The sequence below is a fragment of the Erpetoichthys calabaricus genome, chromosome 9, assembly GCF_900747795.2.
Source record: "Erpetoichthys calabaricus chromosome 9, fErpCal1.3, whole genome shotgun sequence".
NCBI lineage: Eukaryota > Metazoa > Chordata > Cladistia > Polypteriformes > Polypteridae > Erpetoichthys > Erpetoichthys calabaricus.
In genome coordinates this window covers 195,621,825-195,641,988 of record NC_041402.2, presented here as the reverse complement: position 1 = coordinate 195,641,988, position 20,164 = coordinate 195,621,825, and the positions used below count along the sequence as shown (strand labels likewise).

General features: G+C 50.1%; 2 protein-coding genes across 3 annotated transcripts in view; both read left to right on the top strand.

Moving 5' to 3' along the window:
- The window catches only part of LOC114657054 (lactose-binding lectin l-2-like), a 561,576-nt gene that overhangs the window by 521,075 nt on the left and 20,337 nt on the right, over positions 1-20,164 (top strand). The window lies entirely within an intron of this gene.
- Positions 3,594-10,226, top strand: LOC114657714 (ladderlectin-like). The gene is made up of 5 exons (XM_028809593.2): positions 3,594-3,744; positions 5,098-5,198; positions 6,487-6,621; positions 6,739-6,850; positions 10,080-10,226. The coding sequence occupies exons 1-5, from the start codon at positions 3,684-3,686 to the stop codon at positions 10,145-10,147; spliced, it is 477 nt and encodes a 158-aa protein (XP_028665426.2). The 5' UTR covers positions 3,594-3,683; the 3' UTR covers positions 10,148-10,226.

The window sequence follows — 20,164 nt, the reverse complement described above, 5'->3', positions numbered from 1 at the left end:
CGCCCTGTGATGGACTGGCACCGTGCCCGGGGTTTGTTCCTGCCTTGTGCCCTGTGCTAGCCGGACTGACAGGTTAGAAATCGACTGACTGACCGAGTGACAAAATGGCTGAAGTTGCTGAAGCGAATGCGGCCTTTGAGTGTGGGGGTGCAGTGCCAGTTTGGTTATGTTGCTGAATTCCGAGATGCCCAGACACGTTAGGTTAGGTGGGTTTGTTGAAATAATTTACTGGTGGCCTGATGAAGGGTTTGACAGAAAAAACTTTGCTTTCTTTCTTCTGGTGTGTGAATATGCAGCGCTAAAAACTGAGCACACAACACGAAACAAAAGCTTGGATTATTTTGGAGTTTAACAACAGGGCTGTGCTGACTCAAAATTTAAAAAATGAAATGAAATCCACCCTATGAAGTGTTGATTTACTGAGCACCTCCAGGATGTGCATATTGACACTTGACACATGAGAAGAAGCAAACCAACGTCATGAGCCCCTCACGTCTTCTATGCAATAAAAAGCTCCCAGAGAGCCGGAGACCCCAGACTGAGCTGAGAAAGCACATCCACCGTGGCAGTGCCAGGCGGGCGACACAGGTAAGGACCGCCGGTTTTCATAAACTTCACTCAGCTGTCAGAGAAGTGGAGCTGTTGATGTGCACGGCGGGTGCCGCTAATTGCCACATCATCATCATCATCATCATCATCATCCTTAGCTTTTCATAGGACTTTTCGTGACGTGTCACATCGCCGTGTATGGCACAAGGTACAGTGGGGGATAAAGGGGGCGCTGCAGGACAAGGGCAGGGTCTTAAAAGGCCACGACCATAGGGCAGAAGCGATGGTCCAGCAGCAGGACCAACAGTCATCAACATGCCAATGTGTGCCAGTCACTGTGTCACATGAAGAGGTGTAAACATTGGGGTTCAAAACTTCAAACTGCGAGCAGAGGTGACAGGCTTGAATTTCGGTGCTGAGACACGCTGGTCAAATGATGAACATGAAGGGCAACTCGACGTCACATCATCATCATCAACAGGTCCTCTCTGCTCTTCTGGGTGAGGAGGGTTACTGAAATCCCAGGTAATTTTTTAAGGATTGTTGGAGCGCTGTGTTTCGGTCTGGAGACGGGTGGCACGCTGCTCTAAGGAGAGGGACCAAGTAAAGACCCTCCAGAATGGCCTAATTACAACTAAGAGGACCTCGTGCCAGTGTCGCCTCCTGCAAGGACCAACTATGTGTGTTTCGTACCCACAAAGCAGAGAATGAGGTCAGCTGCAATGGCAAAAAAATCCTTGTTTGTCGCACATTTCAGATGTGATTTAAGTTCTCCATGCAGACACTGCACTGGGGCAGCACGGTGGTGCAGTGGTCGCCCTGATGCCCCGCAGTAAGCAGACCCGTTTTTGGGCTCCCGATGTTCCCGCAATCCAAAGATGAGCAGGTTAGGTGAGCTGGCACCGCTAAACTGGTCCGTGTATGCGTGTGCGCACGCGCGCGCCTCTCTGCTCACCCTATGATGGTTTGCTGTCCTACCCACGTGGTCTTCCTGCTTTCCGACCAGCGCTTTCTGGGATTGGCTCCAGCTGCCCCATGATCCTGCCCGGGATAAAGCAGGTTAGGAAGACGGATGGAGATACTGCACAGTGCACGCTGTTGGTGTCGCTCCTTGGCACAGCTGGCACATTTGATGAGCCGTCACGTCAGTTCTGCTCTGACCAATCCGAAGTCCTGATATTCTGACGCTGGCTGGGCTGGGCACTCACCCGATCGCTCATACGGTTGATCAAGCGTCTCTGATGGGCATCACTGCCAAGGCAGCTATCGGGACCGGGAGCAGAGGAACGGCAAGAAGAGGCAGACTCCTGAATTCAGCTTAACTTGAGTACAAATGCTAAACGAACGCCGTCTTAGAAAACAACACCAATAATTACAACAGTTCGCGATTCTGTGCCAAGCACCAACTCCAAAGGAAAGTCCCAACGGGGCTACGATACGCTAAACACCCCTCTAAAAAGCCCAATCAGTCGTCACCATCGCTCGTCTTCACTTTTCAACGTCACACTTCATGGCACTTTCGGAGCGGACCCCGGAGCTTTAGATCTCCTATCCCGAACCCCGGTGACGGTGCGACGCGCTCCGCTTCAGCCGCCCGGCCGCCCGCCTGCCCGCTGACGCCCCGCCTCCCCACCGCACGTGCACGACAGTGCAGTCTCTTCGTGCGCCCTCCCGCGAAAACCTGCCGCCTTCGTTCCCGCGCCTGCGAGCGTTCACGTGACCGCGGCGCGTTCGTCAGTTCCACTGAGCTGCCAGATCAGGCGGTCTCGCGCACAGCTGGGCTCATTTTAAAGTCGGACTGCGTGGAAAATAGTGGCTTGGGCGAGACTCCTCAGTTTGGGACATGGCAGTAAGTGTTCGGGACACATGCAGGGGATCCAGTCGTTACTCTGAGGGATGTGCAACGCTCTCCTGTCCGCCCTGAACCCCCGCTGTCCGGTGATTACATCCAAAAGAAATCTGCAACAGAAGACTCACAGCGCTCCTCTCTTACTCTGTTCAAAGCTGAGACCCGGATATTTGGCTTCAGCATTTGTACTTATGCACCGTAAGAATGGGTAAGGGGGGCACACTGGCATTTGTACTGAGTGTCTGATTGACAGACATGCGCCAGAAAAGCCATCAGGACTACAAATGAACTACAAGACAACACAGAAGTCGTATTGATGGCTTATTCCATCACAAACCCCCAAATTGAAACTGCGTTAATAAACACATCAGGTAAAGGTGCCCGCCGAAGGGGGGCGAGGGGCTCTGCAGAGGAGCTCAAGCTGGGCAGCGAGTCTGTTATCAGTTATTATTATTACTTAGAAGTGCCACAGTTGTTTAAATTCAGTTGTCCTATCTGTGCAATTCCTCTTTAATGGTGGCTGTGTATTTCTTTTACAGGAACACAGCCAGTGTATGTGTGTGTGTGTGTGTGAGTGTGTGTGAGCAGGTGGGCACACGTTGTGAGCACTTTGAGGATATGTGTGACATTACCAACATTGTGAAAAACTGCCCTAAAAAAATCCAAAAAACGAGAATTGTCCGAGACTGGCATCGATGTGAGGCCAACGCCATGATGTGCTGCCTCCGACCATGCCACGTTGTAGAAGGGTGGTCACACACATGACAGCCTCAGCCTGTATCTTGATAACTGTCTGCCATAGAGTGACCTGGTGGGACGCCATCATGACATGGCAGCCATCAGGGTTTAGTGGCCACACTACAGGAAGCAGAATCATTAAAAAAACATTTGGTGTCTCCTGCCCTTCCAGCGCCTCTCCTCGGTATCTCCTCATGGGTCTCAATGTCTCTTTGCCGGTGGTCCATCTACTGCTTCTCAGACTCCGTCACTGTTTTTGAGGCGGCTCTTTCATCTTTTGTCATGTCACCAAAGCCAAACTGACCAATCAGATGGCTCAGAGGGATGGGGGGCACAGACTTCAGTGGTGGTCTAGTAACACTCGGGCCTCCGGTCCTTGAAGAAGTGACTGTCATGAAACGCAGCCCATCAGCGATGAAGAGGTGGCCACGTGTCGCCTGACCCGTTCGGCAGCTCTCTTCACTGTCATCTCTCTGGTCTTCGTGACGCTGGCTGCCACGCTTGGTGACTCAACTTGTGCGTTCTCTTTTCTAGATACTTGACCACAATGGCCGCAATGCTGGCTTTGCTCCTGGTTGGATTGTCGATGGTCCACGGCGCCTCTGCAGGTGAGTCTCGGACTGACAAGCATCTAAATAAAGTATTTCTAGTGGTCCCGGCAATGAGGGTCAGAGGTCTGAGGTCACTTTAGGGGGTAGAGGAGACATGGTAAGTCATAGCAGGGCGACTGGTCGATTGATGACCTCAGCCATGGTGGCGCGTATTAAAATGTACATCACAGGGAGGGCCCGGACCCCCTAGCACACCGGCCTGACAAATAACACACAAGTGTAGTAGAAATAACATCTAAAAGTTAAGGTGTGAGCGTCAGGAGGCTTTGTGCCCTCAGAACCAAGTTATCTGAACTTCTCTCTTAACGTTTCAGTAATTATTTATCACTCTGGTGCTAAAAAAGGTCATCACGATAGTAACTGACGAGAAGAACTGCAGAATTACGGTGTCTGAGGGTCCTCTAGAGGGTCTCTTCCTCATGCACAATTCGGCTCAAAAATGAAAGCAGACAGACAGACAGACACACACACCCATCATCGAGATATCAGGGGACCCTAAAACATCGAAATCTGTTGAAAACCAGAGATCGAAATTTTTGACGAATCTGAAGCTTTCGCTCCTCCCCCACAGGTTATGGTAGGGGTTGGGGGTGGCGCAAAGCTAAAATGAAAAATAACAATTCATAGATGACAAAAACAACAAGAAGACCACAAATAAACACAAGGCAGGGGGAAAAAAGCCAACAGCAGCCGTTGGTGACTCAAACAGAAGAACACTTCTTCTTCTTCTTCTTCTTCTTCTTCTTCTTCTTCTACTTCTTCTTTCGGCTGCTCCCATTAGGGGTCACCACAGTGGATCATCTTGTTCCATCTCTTCCTGTCCTCATCATCTTCCTCTGTCACACCCACCACCTCAGCACATCCATTAACCTTCTCTTAGGCCTTCCTCTTCTCCTCTTCCCTGGCAGCTCTATCCTTAGCACCCTTCTCTCTCCAAACCAATGCCATCTCGCCTCTCTGACTTTGTCTCCCACCCATCCCACCAGAGCTGACCCTCTAATGTCCTCATTTCTAATCCACACCCAATGCAGATCTTAGCATCTTTAACTCTGCCACCTCCAGCTCTGTCTCCTGTGCCACCGTCACCAGCCCATATAACACAGCTGGTCTCACTACCGTCCTGTAGACCTTCCCTTTCACTCTTGCTGATAACAATATTTAGAAAATAATATTTAGCAAACAACAAGAAGATTAAATGAAAGAACAACACACTTGGGCCAGGGATGAGACCCTCGCTGAGCCATCCAGTAACATCAGTGGGCATTCAAGGTGGACCCACGTCAAAAGAAGATGTGCAGAAGCGTAAGAAAGTCGATTGGCCTCCATTAACCGACAGCATTGACTTTGCAGACGTGTCCTTCTGCCAAGGCTCCTGTGAACAGGGATGGATGAGCTTCTCGGACCGATGTTACCAGTTCTTCCCTACGAAGAAGGCCTGGATTGACGCTGAGGTAAAGTCCCGTCCTGACGCCGGCGTGGGGTGGATTTTGGTGACGAGTTCGGTTTTGGGAGCGTTCAGCGTTCATACACATCGTCGGGGGCGTCTTTGATCGTCTCTGGCAGTTTCCACCTTTTTATTTTCTCAAGTTCTGCTGTTCATTTGATCGTCACCTTCATTTTACTTTGCACTGTGGATCATCCGTCTTTGACTCTCTCATCCATCATCCTTATCCATCTCAGATTACAGGGATATCATAACATCAGTCGGCAAATCAAACCCAAGTAAGCCACCGTCCCCCATTAAATGCCATTTAATCAGGCCGTTCACCGACGCTTCATCACTTCACGTTTCACCTTCAAAGGAATGGCCTTTCAGTCTTCCTTGGGCTTTTCCTTGATTTTTCATGATTGTTTTTGGAGCCGTGAAGGTCAAGACAACACGTGAGGACCAGTGAGCAAGTCACGTGACCAGGTGACCGAACGCAGCATCAGCTGTGACAATGACTGGGCACAAGTGACGATCAGCCCCAACAAGATGAAGTGAGAGTGAGGTGGGCGTGCATTTAATGATCACTCCATGGTCAGCCTTGGGAATGTTGGAAGTTCAGCTTTATTAAGGACTTCCTTCCTATTTGAGACTTGGCTTGTCTGATGAGCAGAAGCTCTAGAGCTCCCCCTCTGGTGTCTCCCTTGGTGGCAGGCTGACATGACGGGGACGTGTCCCCCTGCCACAGCCTGCCCTTCTACTCTTCAGACCTCGCCTGGTCGTGTCTCTTCCCAGTAGCGCCCCCTTCTGCTTGCCATACCAGTTGCTTCCTGTCCTGTCTTTACATCTTTTTTATTAAAGTACCACCGGACCCCCCAATTGCCAACAGTAGCTTAGAAGTGGCTTTGGGGGTTAAAGGATAAGTTTGGTGTTTTTCAGTCTCTTCACATTCATGGCACATCTTAATGGTGGTCTGAAGTGAAGTGAAGGGTACTGGGGGTCCATAAGCGAATTGAAAAGCCTTTACAATTTACTGAATACGTCTGCTTTGAAGTAGCAAAGTTTTCAATTTAAGAAACAAAAACCGGCCCCCCAAATTCCAAACGTATTTCTGATGTATTTACAAACGACCATCGGCCGTCACAACGTATTTAAAAACGACAAACCACAACACCAGTCTCGTAACACGCAGACACTGGCGGAGGCGGTCTGGTGACGTCCCTAAAACACAACGACTGCCAGGCACGAATGACGACAACACGCCGCTGGGTTTTCTGGCTGCCTAACGCGGACCCCCTCTGTCACCCCCTTAGCTGCACTGCATCAGCCTTGGAGGACACCTGGCCTCAGTGCACAGCAGTGACGTCAATCAGTTCATCACCAGCCTGATTAAGAGCAAGGACTCCTCTGGCCCTGTCACCTGGTTTGGGGGCTCCAACTGCGTGCGGGTAAGATATGACCTCCCTTCTATGTCTCTGGGGGTCCCAAGGGGCTTGTAGTCCATCCAGGAGGGTGGGTGGGACAGGAATGAGGACGCGGCTTACTGCAGTGCTTGTACTTTCCAGGATTCAACATGGCTGTGGACGGACGGGTCCAAGTGGGATTACACCAACTGGAATCCAGGTGAACCCAACAATGCCGGGGGTACGGAGAGGTGCTTCCGCATCAACGACTCAGGTAATATAAAGGGGGGACGAACCTGATGCGTTCAGATGGTCTGCTCCCATATTTGGGTTGGACGCCAGACCCTGGGTAGCCTGTGGCCGGAGAGGCTTGCTGGACAGTGGCCTCGTGTTAGTGGCTGGTGGTCTGTGAAGCACCCTGGGGTGCACTCTAGAAGTCCCCACTGACTGTTTCTTCTGGATGTGTGTGTGGTGAGAACATGAGAGACTGTCCTAGAGATCCCCATATCCAGGAAGACTGTGAGGGTGAAGTGCAAGTCCAAGAATCAGTGGGGACGATTCATTCAGCAGAGCAGGATGGTGGCCTACAGAGCTGCTCGTTAGGACATCCAAACCAGGAGGGTGCAGACATGAGGCTGTCAGTCTGGGGGGCTTTATATGGGAGACATCATCAGCTTTTACTCCATTTAAAAATACATTTCTCATCCAATTAGAAATAAACCAACGATAAATAAGATTCTCCCTTCATCTTATAACATCTAACTAAGTTTAGCTTTTGAGTGGCAGCCGGTGGCCATGGGAGGACATGAGTGGGCCATGGCTCCCTGTCCAGGTCTGGTGTCGGCTTTGTGCCCAATGCTGCCCAGGTGAGCTCTGACACCGTGCCCCCAAGTTGCTCCTCAACTGGATTAAGCAGGTCTGCTGATGATAGATGGGTGGTCGGTGCCATTGTCACCACTGCTGTGCCTCAGCTCCAGGCTGGTCGCTCTCTATGTGAGGTTTTTACCCTTTAAATTTACCCCTTAGCAGTGAGTGCACCTTTGCGATGGGTTAGCAGACCCTAGAAATTTTCCCCCAGGATAAAGTGGGCTTTTGAAAATGAATTCATGAATGAAACCATCTCGGCCATAAAAGAGCAACACCCTCCAGCTCCCTCAAGAGCACGTGTGCCACCATAACGAGGCTGTGGAGTCTTCACACTGGATGTCTCAAGTAAAAATAGAGCAGCAGTCGCATCCACGGCACCTCCCAAGGGGGCAGCCTGCTCCTGACTGATTAGGTCTTCTCCCAGCGACTTGCACCACTCAACTGGGGGGCATCCAAACTACACGTCCAAAGAAACTCCAGTGACTCCTTTTGGTCGTCAATCCCACGCCAGAGCCACGTTTCAGACACTTGTTCTCAATCTCGTTCTTACAGTCGCTCAGAAGATCTCAAGAGCAGAGCTGAGTGCACCTTAGGAATCTGCTGCCCCACCAGGGTCTGCGTCCATATCCATAAAACTGCTGCCATTGCACCATCTCATGAGTCAGGATCACCACCACCCTGAGGTACACAGACCACCCTGCCAGGGGGCAATGAGCCATCATGGACCACAGGAGGACCTGACGTCAGCTGTGAACCACTGCAGTGTGTACTGAAGATCTCCGTGTGATGAGGTCAATGGGGTAACGCCATCCAGAAGCAGCTGAGGTGTAACCCTCGGGTCCTCAATCCAGACGTTCACTAGTCCTTGGGTGGACCATGAAAGTCACAAGGAGTGGAGAGGAGAGGAGAGGGGAAGGCACAGACATGGTGGAGCCAACACTGAATACATTTAGCACCACATATCCATCTTTAAACCCAGTTATCCTGAGCAGGGTCACAAGGATGCTGGTGTCTATTCCAGGACGCTTTGGGCACAAGACAGGAACAGCATCAGGAGAAGATGCCAGTCCATCATGGAGCGAACAAACACACACACAAATATCAGGGCCGGTTTAGCACTGGCAACTCGCACAACTTGCATGGAAAACCAGAGACCACCGGAGGAAAGCCACTGACATCCAAACACAAATCTCGTTACTCGCATTCCCAGCAGATACCACAGGTAGCACACGGTCAGATGCCTCTTTAATAATCCAAAAAGTTCAGGGAGACAAAATCAGCGAGCCACCCCAACTTCTCCAAAACATAAGAACATGCAGAAGGTCCGCTGTGTGCAAAAACCGGATAAATAAAAAAAAAAACAAACAAACCCCACCAATCACCTGACAAGGTCAACGTGTGACCCACTGTCCCCAGTTCTTCTCAGGGAGGCCGACAGATCCCTGGGTGATCTGAGCGCAGCCTTTTTTTGGACTTTTGAAAGATGGAGACCCAGAAGTCCATCCACACAAGACTACCATAGTCATCTCACTCAAAGCGACAACAGCCTTGAAAATAAACCGAGTCACAACTCATCAATCAATCAATCAATCAATCAATCAATCAATCAATCAATCTTTATTTTATTTAATGCCATGCACAGAATACAACGTCACATGGAACTTCACAAAGCAGTCGTGAAGCAGCGGCTTTCAATTCCACGACAAAGTTACACACTGAGTGTGAAGAACAACATGGATGGACAGCGGAGTCGATGAACAGCCTGAGGTGACTGAGGAAGAGGAGGAGTACACGATGAATAAGATGAGAGTCAAATGCATTGACGTGCAGGAGAAAAAGTCGAGTCGCTCAGTGAGACCTGAACAAGACCAGAGATGGAGCTCCACGAATGGACCTGAGGAGATGGGGGCTCAGAGCTGAGTGAGCGTCGATCAGGACAGCGCAGTGGGTGACGATACGTCCAATAAAGGCAGACTACGAAGCAAAACTGGAAAGACCCGTCCGTACAAACATTCTGAGGTAGTCGGCGTGCCAAGTGCAGAGCTGGAAGGGGTCAGGCGGTCACATCAGAGACCCATAAATACCATGGAGGTGACCGTCATGCGTAACACCCAGCTGACTTCTTGCCAGTCCTTCACTGTCTCACCAGCTACAATAATCACCTGTCTACCTGCAGACGGGCTTCTCCAGGCCCCAGTCCCATGACAGACTCTTAGTGCTCCCTGCAGCCACGGTGACCACTTGTCGGCTGGGACTCTCGTCACACTGTCCTGTAACCCACAATTCTGTGCGATTTTCTCAAAATAAAAGGGAAGTGGGTCCTGAATGGTGGGCACCATTCTGTTCTGAGACACCTTTTCCTCCCCGCAGTCTCTTAGACATAATGGCGGCTGATGGTGTCAGCACTCCTCACTACACCTGACTGGCAGATCACCCCTCGCTCAGTTAATGGGGCTGAGGTGGGCCTGCCAGCAGGACGGCAGCTTATCTGTTTTTTTCGGAGGAATGGTGAGAGTGTATTTGACCCATTTATGGTTTATAGCGTAGGATTCTGGAAGTGCAGACTGCCACTCGCTGCCCTGATTTGCTGTTCTTTCCGTTGTACCCCTCACTCCTTTTCTTGTGTTCTTTTGCAGCCCAAGGCGGCTGGAATGACGTCAACTGTGGGATGCAGACAGCGTACATCTGTGCCAAAGACATCTAAATCTGGGCGAGGAGAAGCTCATCGTGTACTCATCACATTACATTTTGGCTGTTTTGAAATAAAGTACGGCTGGCATTCACCCTGCTGTTTCGTAGTCTAATTGATCTTTCAACTTTTTAATTCTGACTATCGAGACACAAAAATTTGGGTTTTCTTTTGGGGTGGACAGGCTAACAGTACTAAGATGTGCGACTTGTGAGACTAACGTGCCACTTCATACGGCAGTGGCCACATAATGATGGCCACGTAATGTCACCTGCAGGTGGCCTTCATGGATTTGCAGACTGACGACCGAGGTGACGGCCACCACAACTCGATTAACTGTAAGCCCTGAATGAAGTGGCAGTGAAGGTGGGCAGGATGACCAGCAGTGGAGTGGTGGTATTGGGGTCACGTGACAGGGCTGAGAGTGCTCAGCTATCAGGTGTGAACGATCTGTGAAGCAATCTGAACTAAAGCTATGTGACATGGCGGTGGTCCTGATGACAAAGTCACAAATGTGAATTTGAAATGTGAAATTGTGGATTTCCCCTTGGGGATTAATAAAGTATCTATCTATCTATCTATCTATCTATCTATCTATCTATCTATCTATCTATCTATCTATCTATCTATCTATCTAAATGCACCGTCAGGCTACAAGAGCCTCACAACACCTTCTTCCATAACTCCCTCTGCCAGTTCCAGGGGGACTGTAAGATGGCACAGACTTCAAGTGAGAGTTCCAGGTGGGGTAACACTGTGAGTCAATAAATGGAAGATTAGGAGAAATAAGTTGACTGCAGATGCCTCAAGCAGGGAGACCTCCCAACCAGACCCCCTTACATAAGACCTGGCAACCATCTTGAGTTCCCCGTTTCCACACAGGCCACCCCAGAAAGTGAAGTGAAATTGGAAATAAGGGGTACCCGCTGAGTGAGCTACCCGTGAGTTGGGGTAGACGCTTAGCGAAGACCCCAAAATCTCACGCCATGCATTAGAAGAAGCTCTCAACAGTCTAAAGTCAAACTCAATCCTTGAAGCTGAGCTTCACACATAGCAGCCCCCAACTATCTGGTGACGCGTCTTCAGTAAGTCAAAGATGTGAGCCCAATGCACCACCTGACGACAAGCCAAGCTTCGGCACTGAGGACCTCCTGAAGCAGTCAAGTGGCCTTAAGAGGTCCAATCGAGCTGTGGCCCTTTTCTTAAGATGACAGAAATGAGCCCAGAGAGCGGGCTGAGTGGCCAGGGGGCAGCGGGCCTCACGCCGGACAGAACCCCCAAATGACAGCGAGGTGTCCTCAAATGACCCCAGGGCCAGGGAGACACGACAAAGATGATGGGGGTCTCTCTGAGTAAATCAGCAATGGCAAGTGTCCACGTTGGGCCCTTGAGCCTGTTGAGATTCTTCTTTACAGGTGGACAAGTTAATCGTAGAAATGCCTAAATGAAATCCAGGTGGGCTACCTTTGTAGAGGGTTCAACACCAAACCTCTGAAATGTCTTAAGAGTGGCTGAGACCCTCCTTACTCTCAGTTTCCTCCACTGCAAGGGCTTCTTCTTCTTCATCCTTTTCCACTTCTACGTGGGGGTCTCCACATAGCTTGCTGTTGCACCTTCCTCCCCATTCTTGGTGGCACAGTGTGGGACTCAGCAGGTCAAGAAGATGGGCACATCTGAACACATCTGCAAACTTACAATCAGCGTGGTGCTGCAATAGTTGGCATCGGCGCCTGGTGGATCTGGAGTTCAAATCCTGCACCTGCTACCTGTCTGCGTGTGCTGTATGCCCTGCAATGGACTGGCACCACGTCCAGGGTTCATTCTAGCCTTGCACCCCACGTGACTCCATGTGACCACAGATGAGAAGTCGATTTGTTACATCTTCATATGGAGGGGTGGGGTGTGCCACAGTGACCCTTATATGTACGAGGTGTGGCATTTCATTTTCTGTGAATGGTGTGTGAGCCCCCACTGTCATCTCAAAAGCAAACTGTGAAGATCTCACGTCACAACCAAGTGCTGTGCCACGGACATCAAAACACAGCCAACAGATGAGGACGCTCAGCAGTAGGCATGTGGACTGAGGGGTCTGCCAGAAGGGCTTGGGGACAGCAAGTAGACTGGCATTGGGACACCTGGGCACCTCTCATGTTCAGAGGCAGCGACAAGGAGAGGAATTTCAGGGTTTGGGATTTGCCTTCTCTACGAGTGATCAGCTAAGCTGTCTGGATGGTCGCCCCTCCATCTTGTGTTGTCTCCTGCCTTATTGCTGGTGGGCTCAAATGGGCTCTTTTTCTTGTCAGATTTGGCCCCTTGTCATTATGTGCACATGCATACCTGGGGGGTCTCACGGCGTTGGGTGTTTCTGGCGTTTCTCGTTATTAGCGACGTGGAAATCTTCAATTCCTGCCTAAAAGAAGACGAGATGGGACGCGTTCACCACAAACAAGAGGTCTAAGCAGAGGCCACCACAGGAGTAGGATGCCCACCCCTGAGTCCCTGCCAGCCCTTCTTGGTAGAGATTCACTGCACATGAAGCTGAATGACTGATTTGTCCTTCTTGGATACAAAATGTCTGTCACCGCTCAGGACAGACGGAGCGTTTGAGCCCATTTGGTCCTCAGGCTTTCATTTCTTTGAAGGACAGTCTAATCTTCAGTTGCCAAGTGTGTTGTCATTCAGGCCACCCCAGATGGCACTCTCGGGTATGGGGGGCCGTCTGACACGTTACACAGGCCTGATGCCCCTCAGGTCTGCTCATTCCCACCACTCCAGTGTCCTGTCCCTTTCATTTGCTTTGCTGTGCTCTTCCTTCTCTTATGGAAGCCCCCTCATTAAGGTGACATGTGGTGTCAGACGTGTCACTGCAGTTCCCGTTTTTGTGCAGTTTACATTTTGAAGCTGAAGTTTGTTGTCCAGCGCCGAGTTCAGTGAAGGGGTGTTAGAACATCAGTGGCACTGAGATGACACTTTTAATCATTTAACTGCACCCTTTGTCACAATGTCACCTGTTGAATTCAGTGTTGAGGCCCGAGGGCCTCATTTATTAAACTTTGCTTGGATTCGATTGTGAAAATGTGCATGAAAAAAAAAAAACAGGAAAACGCGGACACCAAAAATAATTGGATTTATAAAAGCGGCCGTACAGTTTGTGCATTTCTACACACTTCACCCTTTATAAGTCACAAGCAGCTTGTAAATATGCGCATAGGAAATGTCCATAGATGGAGTATGCTAATCAACCTCATACATATGCAATCGCTGTTCATTGGCTTGTAGAGCAGCCTCCCACCTGACACATAGAGACCCCGCCCACTGCACGCCCACAGCATCTGGCTGGGCTCCGTAACGAAAAGAGTGCCGCATACTGTGTGGCATTATAGAGGCTCTCCTCTGTGTTCTGGGGGTCCGGGAAGGGTGCAGGGCATCAGCGTCTGATCGGGTAGCCACCGTCACCTGGCACATGATTGTTGTTAAATGAATAGCACAGGCCACATGACACACTGAGGGCTCAGCCAGTCACCTTACCAACTAGGCAGCCAACCACCGCAGACAGCACTGCCACGTCTACCTCAAAATAAAGGAATCACGGGTTAACTCAGGGCACCGCAACGTTTGCCAGTCTTGGCATCACAGATGACTTGTAATTTAATGGACTGTCACTGCTCACAGTCAACAAAAGCCGTGCCATTCCTGCAATTTGCCTTTATTGCAATATTAGTTGTGCTTCCCTTGTAAGGTGGGCTGAAATCAAAGTAATCAACGCACACCTCAGTGTTAACATGTGCGGGGCACCATGCAACGTGGATGTCTCTGTTATATGACATTTGGTATGGGATTTGTAACAGCAGTGTTAATGTTTCTGTAGCACCATCTGTTGGAACGACAACTGCAATGTATTTCATTACTAAAATGTTTATGATGTGCCATCTGTTGGAGCAAAGAATGCAATGCATTTTATTAGTTAAAAGGTTTATGATGCGCCATTTATTGTAGTGACTGGCAGACACACTGGAAGACACACTGGCACTTATTCTTTCATTAAAGTGGATGAGTGCTGTCCATTGCTCCCATTATGTTAAGAGAAGCAAACACGTCTGTAAGTTTCCCTTTTATGTTCTGTTTTATTTATGCACACCAACATCAAAGGAAAACTACAGGTAGCCCCTCATAGGTCAGTTCATGGCGTCCAGCGAAGCGGGCATGACGGAGTGAAGCTCAGCTGAGATGTTCATGTCAGCCAGGGACCTGAGAAGTGACAACAGGTGACTGACGTAAACTGTTTAAGCAAAAATGTTCTTCAGTGTAAATATGCAGCATCGGCCCTCTTTAAAGGGACAGTCTGTGTGTCGTCACTTTGGAGGTGTCACATGGTAGTCACGTCATCACACATTACAATGGCAACTCGGTGATATGAATTCTAATACGTGTGAGTCGTGATTTGTCAGCTTCTCCTAAACGTTGCACAGGCTCGTTCTTCTCCAGTTCCTCTGGCGTTCCAAGACCAGGGTCAGAGCTGCCGTATATCGACGCGCGATTCTCCTCCCAAGCCCCCTCAAGAGTTCTTTTACAAATCCTGACGTTCTCTTGGGAAGCGCCATACACACATTTCAAGCCCCTTCTTATGGGTATGCAGACTTTATAAATGAGACCCCCCCCACGTGCTGAAGAGGTGACGATTGTGTTACTCCTTCTAACCAACAGGGGGCACCGGCATCTGAATGAAGCGCGTCAGCTGCTTGGACCCCGAAGCCTTTGGGTTAACGCACGTCTTACTTCTTACCATGGAGGGGGGTCTCATGTTCTTATCTAGATGTTGGTGAGCCTTTCCTCAGACTCTATGGTGGGTCCGTTTCCCCAGTGATTAAGGCTGTAAAAGGTGTGGTGGATGAAGGGTGTTGAGTGAAGAAGAGCCCCTCGCTCTAAAAGACACCCCCCTAACACACACGTCTGACACATCCACTGTGTAAAGAAGCACGATGGACATGTGGACACTGGGCAACAGTGGAGCTCTGCTCATTTGGGGGTCTCTCCTTTTTAAAGACAAAATAGAAGTAAGGGTTGCAGTGGTTTGAGGGGGACCACCAGGAATGGGACTGCAGCCCGATTCTGCCCATTTTATTTAATGCAGGGTGGGCTTAAATAGCTGCTGTCTCCCAAAGCCCCACTGGAGTCAGACACCGAGTCTGTGCCAATGCTGAGCTGATGGGCAGAAAGGGCAGCCGGAGTTAAAGTGAAAGGAGAGGTGCCAGAGGTGGTCAGAGCCAGCGTGGCAGACGGAGGGGGGGCTGACAGGGGGCTGCAGGGTTTTGTCTTTTTTGTTTCTTACTTTTACGTTCTCCCCGTGTTCAGCCCTGCCCACCCTTTTTTTTTGGTATTAAATTGCTGCATTTTCAATGCCTTTACAGCTTTGTGGCAAGTGTTACATTTGTGTAAGTGCCTTGTATAAAGCGCCTTTTACAGTGGTCACTCCAAGTGGCCTGCTTACTGATACGGTGGGACAGACGTTGTATTGTCTGCCGGACCTCCGCTCAATGCTGTGTGGTTTGTTACTTGCAGCTCATTCAAAATGTCCACCAGTCACAGGTGCCAGAGACTCTTATGATGTGAATGAAAGCTGCGGAGCTGACAGGTTTTACTGGTGAAGATGGCACACGTCTCTAAGGCCACGTTTGGAAGAAAAGTCCTCACGAGTAAATCAAGTAGTCCTCATGAAAGAAAGAAAGAAAGAAAGAAAGAAAGAAAGAAAGAAAGAAAGAAAGAAAGAAAGAAAAGCCTCTGTGGGCACAGATACCCAGCGCTGCAGGGCGGTTTGCATGACTTGTGTTTACGCCAAGCTAAAGATGAGCGAGTTTTGTTTGCCATGTAAACAGCCAGACTGGACACACAGGCACACTGCGCCAAAGTCAACAGGCCTGTGCCAACCTGCTCTGTTTGAGAACTGGGCGGACGAGGGTGCCACAGCCACCTGCCAGGTCACAAGAGAAGCAGCAGCAGCAGCACAACACCCGGCTGATGGGGACCCCGCATCAGAGGCATCACTGAGGTCGAAATAAAAAAAAAAAACAACATAAAGCACTAAAAACAACGTCACAAATGTAGGGCATCGAAGATAAGAAACCCGTGTCACCCATGGCTTGATGTGACCAGCGCAGAAAAAGAGACGTGCTGTGGGGACAGCCACCTGCAGTTGAACAAGACCCGGGTAAAGGGGTTTGCCAGTTATAAATACCTGGGGGTCCGTCCAAACATTAGTTTGGGTTGGCTGAGACCCCAAAACAGGCTTGGCATTTTGAGGAGGCTTACAAGGTCCCAGGGTTGGTTGACCACTGCGGTCCACTGGGATGACGCCACAATAAACAGACCAGGAAGGCCAGCTGAACTGCAAGATGAACTCACTGGAGACAATGACAGAAAAAAGGAAGGGGGGCAAAATCAGAGCCAAGACGACCAACGCTGCTCGGCCTCTCCCTAAGGAGTCACCCTGGACCATCTTTCATCACCATGGTGGGCTAGGAGGACCTGCTGGGGCCTGTGGCTTCAGACTGTGGCACATCATGAAGACCTTTGAGAGGGTGGTCCCAGACTATAAGAGTCCTCCTGTGGTAGACCACTGCAGTCTGCCTATCGCACAAACAGTCGCAATGGAGGATGCAGTTATCTGTCTGCTCCACAAGGCTTCTTCTCAAATGGGAAAAGCTGGCAGCACCGTGAGGTTGATGTTTCTTGGATTTCACCAGAGCCTTCAGGTCCATCTAGCCCTCCCTGTTAAGGGGTCACCTCAGAGATATGCGGGTGGATGAGCCTATGGGGTCCTGGATGATGGACTATCAGTCACAGCTAATGAGGCACAAGGACTGTGTGGGCAGCACTGGAGCACCACAAGGAGCAGGCCTGTCACCTTGTCTCGTCACTCTGTACACCTCTGACTAATAATATGACAGAAATACACTGACGAGACAGAGCAGAGGAGTCAGGGGGACAACTAAACAGCAGGAACTGGGCAGTGACCTTCACCACCCCAAAGAGCCTCTGTGTCCGGTCACCATTCAAGGGGTGGGTATAGAGGGGGTCCACTGCTACAAGTTCTTGAGGGTCCACATCAATGACAGGCTGGACTGGTCTTGAAACACTAGAGGAACTGGAGAAGAAAGGGCCAAGCACACTTCGTCTTCTTAGGAGACGGTGGGCAGTGAGATCCTCCAGGTCTTCTACAACTCTGTGATGGCCAGTGCCATTTTCTACACTGTGGTGTGTGTCTCTTCACACACTTGTGCTGAATGAATTCTTGGCTGAAAGTCCTCAGTGTTGGTGTGTCACGGAGAGGATGTGCAGCATTGCTTATAATGGCACTTGGTTTCGTCTTCATTCTCTCCTCCACCTCTACCACCAGAGTCTGCCCTTCTAATGAGCTTGTTGATTTGGTGGTTCTCTCCTGAAGTGATGTGACCAGCCCAACACCACAGTGACCATCACAGAGTTATATGTGAAGGACGTCATTCCCCACATTAAATGTTAAACAGCAGCAGGTCGCTTCTGTCCCACACAAATCTCTCTTCCTATAGTAAATGTCCCACTTCAGTTATGGAAATGTGCATCTGATGGCCAATGAAGCCATTGCTATGGCTCAGGCCTCAGTGACATGGTGACAATAAGTGAGGATGAGGTGTTTTATGGGCGCATGACATGATGGCCTTGCACAGAGCAGGTGGCCTCCTGTGAACAAAAACCCAGCAAAGTGCAGTGACCTTAAAACAAGTGTGAGCACACGGAGGTCTGATTGGGTTCAATGGGTGAAGGAGAGCAAATCAGACAAATAACTCTGAAAGATCACCGCAGTTAATTATTCAGTCAACAGAAATCCTGAAAAAAACACGAGCGCCCCCCTCAGTTTAATCATCCCTAAAGCGATCCGGCACTCCGCACCCAGCAGGCCGCACAGTTGATGGGAGCCTGAAGGATCAAGATGAGAACGCAGGTCAAGTTGGGCCTGAGCCACACAGGTGAGCCACGCCATACCTTACTGAAGGAAGAAGGCCCACTGATGCCAGCGTGTCTGCACTGTGGTGTCCTCCTGTGTCTGCTCATGGCTTTGACTGATGGACTGACTGCTGACCCGACATCCCGGACCGAGTTTGAGTCTTTGCCTCTGTGGGACAGCAGATCCCAAAAGAGGAGTCCATTACTTTAAACGGTGAGTCCAAATGGGCTCAGTTTATGTGAGTGGACCCCATGATGGACTTCTGTCCTGTCCTGGAGTGTTGATGCCTGTGACCCTCAGATAGAGTAAGAGGTTTACAAATGTTTAACATATCTATTGTCACACATGGGAGTCGGAGGATCACCAAAAGGGCCTGATCGAGGTATGTAATAACCTTCTGGGGCCAGAGGGGGCGCTGCTGCTAACATTCTCTTCTCCTTCTCGCCTGCAAACCGCCCAGTGAGGGCAATTAGCTCCGCCCCTTCCAGCTGATCAGCAATAAGAAAGCGGGCTGCCCAGAAGGAGGCGTCTTTTGTGACCAGAGCGACCCGCCGGATGGAGCTCCTGTGATTGACCCCAAATTCTGCGTCGAGGGCCACATCAGTTTTTGTTTGCATTGTGCCCAATAGGCAGAAGACATAATGGCAAAAGGTGCTTGTTGGACTGTTCTGTTCATTAAATGGGACGACACAGTTGGAGTCCCAACTTTTACTTTAGTGTGTGACCTCTCATTTCTGTACCTGCCCACTAAGTGTATATATATATATATATATACTGTATATTGTCACACACGTGCGCATGGGAGGCAGGTAAAGGGCCTGAATGAGAGTAATTCCATGCCAGACCAGGGGGTGGCAGAGTGCACTAACTATCTCTCTCTCACTGCTCTGCAGACCAGTTATGGGAAATTCTGCCTGGGCCCTGATGACGTCATTTCCAGTCCTGGGCCCAATGACGCCACTTCCGGCTGTGGTGTCATGGATGTCGTCACTTCCAGTTCTGGGCCTATTGATGACATCACTTCTGGTCTCGACCCCAATGATGTTACTTCCGGTTCCAGCCCTACTGATGACATCACTTCCTTCGCTCTCCCTTAAAGCCGCCATCTTTGTGACAAGCAAATCAGTTCTGTTCTCCAGCCTCTACACTTCAGTACAATTATTCATTTACTTTTGCAGCCAGGAAACAATATACGGGTGGCTGCCCCAAACCTTTTGGTGGCTTTTGTCGACTTTGTGACTATACTGTATATATATATACTGTACACACACACCCACACATATATATAACGATGGCTGATTGCTTAGAAGGAGCTACAACTCTCAATTATTCCACTGTACCTTCAAAATGAGAACATTAACATCACAGGTCAAGAGAGGCCATCTGAGCAAATCCATCCTAAGTGCCCCAAATCAAAGGAACTCAAAGTCTAACAGAAAACAACCTGAAAGTCATCCCTGTCCCTGTGTGGGTCAGCGGTCAGAATGAACAAAATGGCTGTTCTTGGATGGTCAGGGACGTGGGGGTCGCTGCTCTCAAAAAAAGACCAGAAATGCACAATAGACAAGTGTTATAAGCTGCCCGGACACAGACAGACGGACACCATATTCAAGTCCACCACACGTTTATTGTACATTATAAATACAATGTCCAAGTGCACAAACCCAGTGCCAAAGCACCAATCTCCCCAAAATCCAGGCTCTCACTCAGTCTCTGCCTGCTCGTCAGGCCGCCTCCTCCATTGCTAGGAGGGAGGCGGCCCCATTTATAGTCACCCGGATGTGCTCCAGGTGGTTCCCGGCAATCTTCCTTTGACACGCCCCTGTGTGGCGGAAGTGCCGGCTGTCTTTCCAGAAGCACTCCGGGTGTCTCTTTTTTCTTTTTCCCCCCAGCCCTTCCTAGTGTGGCGGAAGTGCTGAGGTCCCAAGTCCTCCAGGCATGAGGACGCTCCCTGGCGGTCCGGAGGAGGCATGAGCCCTCCTCCTGTCCTTCTGGGCGTCCCGGCTGGGTACCACCCCCAGCCGCGTGCCACAGTGCTCCCTTACCAGCGA